This window comes from Daphnia pulicaria, chromosome 1, assembly GCF_021234035.1.
Source record: "Daphnia pulicaria isolate SC F1-1A chromosome 1, SC_F0-13Bv2, whole genome shotgun sequence".
NCBI lineage: Eukaryota > Metazoa > Arthropoda > Branchiopoda > Diplostraca > Daphniidae > Daphnia > Daphnia pulicaria.
In genome coordinates this window covers 16,132,292-16,139,243 of record NC_060913.1, presented here as the reverse complement: position 1 = coordinate 16,139,243, position 6,952 = coordinate 16,132,292, and the positions used below count along the sequence as shown (strand labels likewise).

The 6,952-nt window shown below is 44.9% G+C and overlaps 1 protein-coding gene across 1 annotated transcript; it reads right to left on the bottom strand.

Moving 5' to 3' along the window:
• Positions 1-3,049: 3,049 nt before the first annotated feature.
• LOC124326042 (Kruppel-like factor 2) lies at positions 3,050-6,595 on the bottom strand. Its single transcript, XM_046784628.1, has 2 exons — positions 5,305-6,595; positions 3,050-5,202 (listed from the first exon to the last, which is right to left on the bottom strand). The coding sequence occupies exons 1-2, from the start codon at positions 5,320-5,322 to the stop codon at positions 3,703-3,705; spliced, it is 1,518 nt and encodes a 505-aa protein (XP_046640584.1). The 5' UTR covers positions 5,323-6,595; the 3' UTR covers positions 3,050-3,702.
• Between the last annotated feature and the right edge of the window lie 357 nt (positions 6,596-6,952).

Genomic DNA, 6,952 nt, shown 5'->3' with positions numbered 1-6,952 from the left:
CTGGTTGTATAGTCGAAAATCAAATATCCAAATTTCTCCTGTTTCGAGTATCGCATTTCTTCTTATTCTTTTGAGCTTAGAGAGAGAGAGAGAGGAGAGAGAACCACACAGCGACGGCTATAATATAATAGTCGAGTCAATATAACACAAGTCAAAAAGACGACACTTGTTTGAAGAAGAAGAAGAAGAACATTCCAATCTTCTCCTGTGCTGTGCTGTGGTGTGTCTGTGTGTTCCGGAACCGAACAACAACAGAAGGAAAAAGAAGAAGAAGAAGAAGAAGAAAAAAGATATTTGAGTTGGCTCCCTGACCTGATGGTTTTGAACGAGCGCCTCTCTTTTCGGCCAGCAGCAGTTCTATTTTGTTCAATAAGTCTTGTAGAAGACACGGTGAGCAGCAGCAGATGAGAGAAGTCAACACCAAAGTCAACATCACCAGCAGAAAGAGAGCTGTATGCTGTATAATAGCCGGGGCTTATTTCAGTAGGAGTATAGCGTCAACATTCTTGACGTTCCTTAATATTATTTTTAACTTTAATTTTGTTTCCAGCTCGACGAGAGATGATCGGAAAGAAAATTCAAAGTTATTGAGATGTCGAATAGAGACTGCGTGTGATTTGTTTAGTGTTTGGCAAACGAGGCGCAAAGTGCGAGAAAAGAGATGGACATACACACGGCGGAGGAGTAGAAGAAGAAGAAGAACACATCCAGGTGCTAAAAAGCGCACCTGTAAGTGTATGTGTATAGAATCTAATAGCATTCGCCTATATAGTATATACGCGCCCAGCAGTCCAGCCATGGATTCCTCTCCGACCAGCAGCCACGAAGGCTATAAGAAAGAAAAGAAGAACCTCTCAACACTTTTTTGGTGGGCAAGAGCTTTTAGCTGTTCAAGTAGACGACGAGAAGAGAAAAGAAAAGAAATAAGAAAAGAAGGAAAGGTGATTCTTCTTGTTCAACACCATTGTGTGTGTGTGTGTGTGTGTGTAGGCCAGGGTCTTTCTCTCGCGCTGGATGCTTTGCGTGTGTGACTGACGATAGGAGGCTCTAACAACACGCCGGGCATTATAGCGTGCCACACGACGGACGACAGGAGCGCCCAGACTCTTCTTTAACAAAAAAATAAAATAAAATAAAATAAAAGAATAAATGTTGTATATAGAAGAGGAGCCCGGCCGCTTCTGGTGCTGCTGCTGCTGCTGCTGTTGAGGGGCCAAAAGGAAATTAATGACAGCAGCAGCGAAAAGAAGAAAAACCGGGCGAGGGAAGAAGTCGATTAGTCAACGCCGATGAATCTCAACGACAAACGTAAGGCGACATGAGTCTCTTTCATTCGGAGAGACTGAGAGAGAGATGAGCGTCTTATATAGCTCTGAAACTCTCAAAAACGAATAACATAACAGGAGGAACAAACATCAGGAGCAACTGTCACCACAAAGAAGATTCTTCTTCTTCAGCACAATGGCCCGGCTGTTGTGTCGTCCTGCTCTTTCACTATACACGTTCATTTCGTCCTCATCTCTCGTGAATCAAATTCCAGTTTTCATCATATGGAAATTTCACAATTTTTAATCATCAAAATTTCCCTTCAGGAAAATTGAACGAGCGGAAATTATTTGAATGAAAGTCGTCGTGACTCTTTAGGCCTATAGTAAGAGGAAAATTATTATTTCAAAAAAAATGAGCCGAAAAGGTCCCCCCCCCCCCCCCCCACTCCATAAAAGGGTCCTTTTCCTCATCGACGCTCATTAAATGATACGGGAGTTCGAGTCCTCTATAATCAGAATACAACAAACGATATATCGATGATGATGATGAGAAATGAACACGATTTTTTCAGACTCCTCATCATCATCATCAACAGCAGCAGCAGCGCCGCTCTGCTGCTGATGTAGGACCCGCGGTCCCCCCCCTCTCTCTCCCTCTCCTGATATGACATTGACGGGCGAGAGATATCTCTAATATAACTATAGCTTATTATCTATTATAGAGCTAGACATATATATCCCAAATATAGGAGAAACCACTTCGTTAATGACGACACAAAAAGCTCCATCCAGCCGGATCATTTCGTGTCACTAAACAATAACCCAATAAGTTGTTGGATGTATAGGCCCTCTCTTCTTCGATCGACTCATCATCACCAATTCATCAAATGTGTCCCTATAAGGAATAACTTAACATCCAACACATCCAGTGAATGACACTGAAATCAAAGTCAATCACAACTCGTTTTTTTTCCTTTTCTGATGGGAATCGAATAACTATTCCGGGAAAAAAATAAAATGTTTCTGGGTCTCTGGCTGGCGGAGGGGGAAGTAGATATACACATATAGACATACATCCGCCAAAAGTGGCGAGACGATGGCCCAAATGGCCGACTGTTGTCAAAGCCTTTCACACAACACACGGTACAAACAAACAGAGTGAGTAGAACCACACAGCACTTGGTCTGGGGCTCTGTCCGGCGACGGATACAGTTCACATATAGATTTTTGTTCTGTTTTTCTTTCTTTTTTGACGACGGACCACCCCCAGGTCTATCCATTTGCACCTCTGTGACTTATAAAAAGGGCACATAGTACTAATGCAGCCGGACTTCATCTTTTTTCTTTTTTTTTTCCAGGGTGAGTTCTAATCAATGGACAACTTCAAGGGTCACGGTCCTCTCTGTATAGTGTGTGTAGTATGGAGAGACCCACAAATAAACACATCAATCACAAAAGACTCTTTTGACTCGGAAGATTCTCGACCTGTTGAAATATGAAATGAAAGAATCGGCACAAGGAAAAAAATAAAAATGTTGGACTATTCTCTTTCCTGATGGCCGTTAAGAGGAGAATATAAAGAAGATGATATCTCGATATTTTGCTAGGCCCCCCCCAACACTCATTTGGATGACCCCAGCCATCAGTCGACCCCCCTTGAACCCCTTTTTTAACGGGTTAATTGGCTGATTCCAGATAGAACCGGAGAGAAATTGTTTTGACTTACTGGGGAAAATTAAAAAGGGCTTGAAAAATAAATCAGATAAAACAATTCATATTTAGGATCTTGATTTTTTTGTTTTGTAATATAGCGAGAAATTCAAAGAAACTGTACAGCAGTACATATATAGGCGGAACACGGAAATAAACATTTTCAATCAAAAAAAAAATTTCTATTTGATAATAATTCAAAAAAAAGAGCAGAGCACAGCAGCACAACCAGAACATGTCGATTCAGAAAAGAAAAAACAGCGGACAAAATTATTTTTCAATCGGGGGGTGGGGGGGATGATTATATAATAATATGTGTGCGCGTTGGACGACGGAGAAACCAGAAAAATTGCGATCATTCAAAATGGTCTATTTTTGCATACGTAGTACATTCATAATAATAAAATTATTTTTTTGTTTTCTTTTTCGCTCATCAAAAAAAAAAGAGGGAAGGGTTGGGCTATTTTGGCGTATAGGCCTATAGAACAGGTGTGCAAGAAAACAAATATATGTTTCTATGGGCTACATCATTTGGAGAATTTAAAAAAAAAATCTTTCGGAAAATCCGGAATGATTCAAAAATAGAAATTGAGTTGGAGAATTAGTTGGAAAAATAAAAATATGCGAAAAATATTTCTGTTTGTTTGTAAAAAGGAGAAAGAAAAATTTTGACTAGAAACACCAAAAATTTTGGGAGGGAATAATAATAATGATTGGGCGGAATTTAAACGCTAATGTGCCGTTTCATGTGGAGGGCAAGATGGTCGGATCTGGAGAATGCCCGTTCGCAGAGTCGGCACTGGAAGGGCCGGTCGCCGGTGTGTTTGCGGTAGTGGCGGGTGAGCTCGTCGGAGCGGGCGAATTTCCATCCGCATCCCTTCCAGGAGCACTGGTACGGCTTCTCGCCCGTGTGCGTCCGCAGGTGGGCCTTCAGGTGCGACGACTTCGTGTAAGTCTTGGCGCATCCCGAGTGCGAGCAGGTGTGAATAATCACCCGTCGTTTGCCCCAGGTCCGTCGGCGACGTGGGCGGACGGCTCCCGTCGCTCCGGCAGCGGTTGCGGAGCCGCCGGAAGGAGCCGACGACACTTGACCCTTCAAATGCGGAGAGGACGGCGGGGTCAGGGCGGGAACCAGTCGCGGAATCTGGCCCTGTAGGCTCTGTTGAAGTTGTTGCTGCTGTTGTTGCTGTTGTTGTTGCTGCTGCTGCTGGTGGTGGTGCAGGTGACTCTGCTGCTGGTGGTAGTAGTGCGGATGCTGGAACTCCTCCGCAATGAGGACCTGAGTCTGCTGCTGCTGGATGAGTCGACTCATCGAGGCCGACGGCGTCGTTTGCTGGTGACCGTAGACGCTGTCCGGAGTGGTGGGCGGTGACATTTGACCCTGTTGTTGCTGGTGGTGGTGATGGTAGTGGTGGTAGCCAGGGTGTTGTGCTTGTTGTTGTTGCTGCTGTTGTTGCTGCTGTGCTGGCTGGACTCCGTTGTATCCGGCCTCCGAATGGTAGGGGTAATAATTGGATTGCGACGCCGCAGCGGCGGCCATGATCCGGTGGTGGTGGTGGTGGTGGGGATTGACTCCGCTCGTCCGCTGCGGATGGAGGAAGTAAGGGGCCTGGTGATGATGAGCCGCAGCGCCGGAATAGCCTCCGCTCTCGGCCTGGGCTGCTGCTGCTGCTGCTGTTGCGGCTGACGGAGTTGCGACGTCTTGGAGTTCCTGTTTGATGACCGGATACGCCGAGCTAGCGCCCCCCGTGACTGCCACGGCGGCCGAAGCGGATGGAACGGCCACGCCGCCTTCCTTCCGGTAGTTGTAAAACGGCGGGTACGAAGCCGAGCCGCTGGCCGAACACTCAGACTGGTGGTGGTGGTAATGCTGGCCGTGGTAGTTGTAGGCCATCGTTTCGCCAGCGTATTGTTGCGGTTGCTGTTGTTGTTGTTGTTGTTGCGGCTGTTGTTGGTTGACGGCCGACGGGTGGTGCTGGAACGGGGCCTCGACGGCCAGCGCTGAAGTGCCGCGCAATTGCTGGGCGGCGGCCGTCGCTGCTGAGGTTTCCAGCGACGAATAAGCGGCCGTTCCGACCGTCGGCTGTTGCAGTTGCTGCTGGCCTGGATAGGCGCAATGTTGTTCGGCCAATTCCAGCCGATTGCTGGCGTAAACCGACGGATTGACGGCGTGGGCGCCCGCCGGAGCCGATCCCAACAGAACCGTTTCGATATCTTGCCAAATCTGCCAATTCAAAAATGTTGATCCAATTAACTCTTTGTTCTTTGATTGTTATTTAAATCGATTCAATCAACTATTTTTTTTTCAATTCAACAATTGCCTTACCTCCTGAAAGTCGGACATTTTCGCCGTCGAAATCTTGGCGCGTATTTTCAAATTGAACAAAATCGCAGTTCACCCAAATGAAGTCACTTAAAATTGTTTTGTTTGATCAATTCTTCTCTGAGCGCAAACAATCAAGTCAAGTCAAAAAAACCAAAAAAACAAAACAAACAGAAGAAAACGCGCACTCGCTGAAGTGATTGTCACTTTTTCAACTTGTTCTTCCAGACACTGTCGTTCGCCCACTTGATTTTTACGGAGGAGTTAAAAAAAAAAATAGTGTATTTTGTTTTGCTTTTTCTAAGAAAAAGAAGAAGGTAAAGTTGTGTGTGATGTGTCGGCCAAGAGCTTCACCTTGTGAATGACTCGTCCAACTACCTGAGCCACTCGTCTTAAAACCTGAAAAAGGGTGCCCGGTCCGCTGGAGCCCAAAAGGAGAGGAGTCAAGAGTGGGAGAGAGAACAGAGAGAGAACAGAGAGAGAGAAGGTTGGAGCTAACCGGCGGAGCCCTCTGGGGCTAGTCAGACACCTGGGGACGGAACTTTTGGAACTCTGGAGGAGGGTCCCTCCAACGTGAGCCGATTGAGAGACTCACGTCTGCACATACCTCCGTTGACGTCAGGGCCGGCCAATCAGCAGTGAGAGAATATCTACCATCCTCTTTAGCCCGGGCTTACATATCCGGCCCCCTTCTATCTCTCTCTCTCTCTCTCTCTCTTTTGTTTGGAAACAGGAACAGCACAATGAAATCAGCCGACCATTTCAACGCACAATTTCTGATTCGAAAAAATCATTTGATTTCATTTTTTTGGGTTGTTGTTGGTTGATTATTCCAGGGTGACGAAGATGAGCGAATTGCAGACGAACCGCTACACAGGCGGACCCGATTTTGTCTTTTTTTCCCTATCCAAACGGATAACGACAAAATAAAACGTAGTAAAAAAGAAAAAAAAAAGGAAAAGAGAATGAAAGAAACCAGATCTTGATTGAGAACAGCTTACAGAGTCTTATCAGTTGTGAATCCATCATGCCGGTCATGTCTGTTAGTCCTTGTGTGGGTCGGACGGGCTATATAGCGCCTAGCTCCGCATTTGCATCGATGTTTCACACTTTGCCATCAATAAATTTTTATTCAAAAAAAAAAAAAATAAGCCTATCGAAGCGTACACGTCGTAAAATCATCAATAATCATAATATTAATAATGCGGGGCGCTGTTTTTCTTGAAAGAAAAAAACAAAAATGTGTTTGATAAGCAGATTATATATCCCGGCCAAAAAGACAAAAAAAAAAGCCAAAAAATACAAAAAGGAAATTAAACACATTGTCACATTCCTGATGATTATTATTATTGGATAAAATATCCAAGAGACAATAAGAACGGGGCGGATGGAAATAAATAAGTAGGGGACGCCAAACAACATCAACAGTTTCCCTTTTGGTCGCTGTGTGTGTGTGTGCACACGCTCGCATATCGCGTTACCACCTATAAGATGATAAATAACGTGAAATATTATGGACGAAAAAAAAGAAAAAAAAAGAGAAGCTGAGCAGAAGCGAAGACGAAGAAGAAGAAAAAAAAAGCTCCGGTCACGTGATTTGTGACTTGTCTCTGCCCTGTCTAAACACAGCGCTGGCGTAGATAAATCTCTT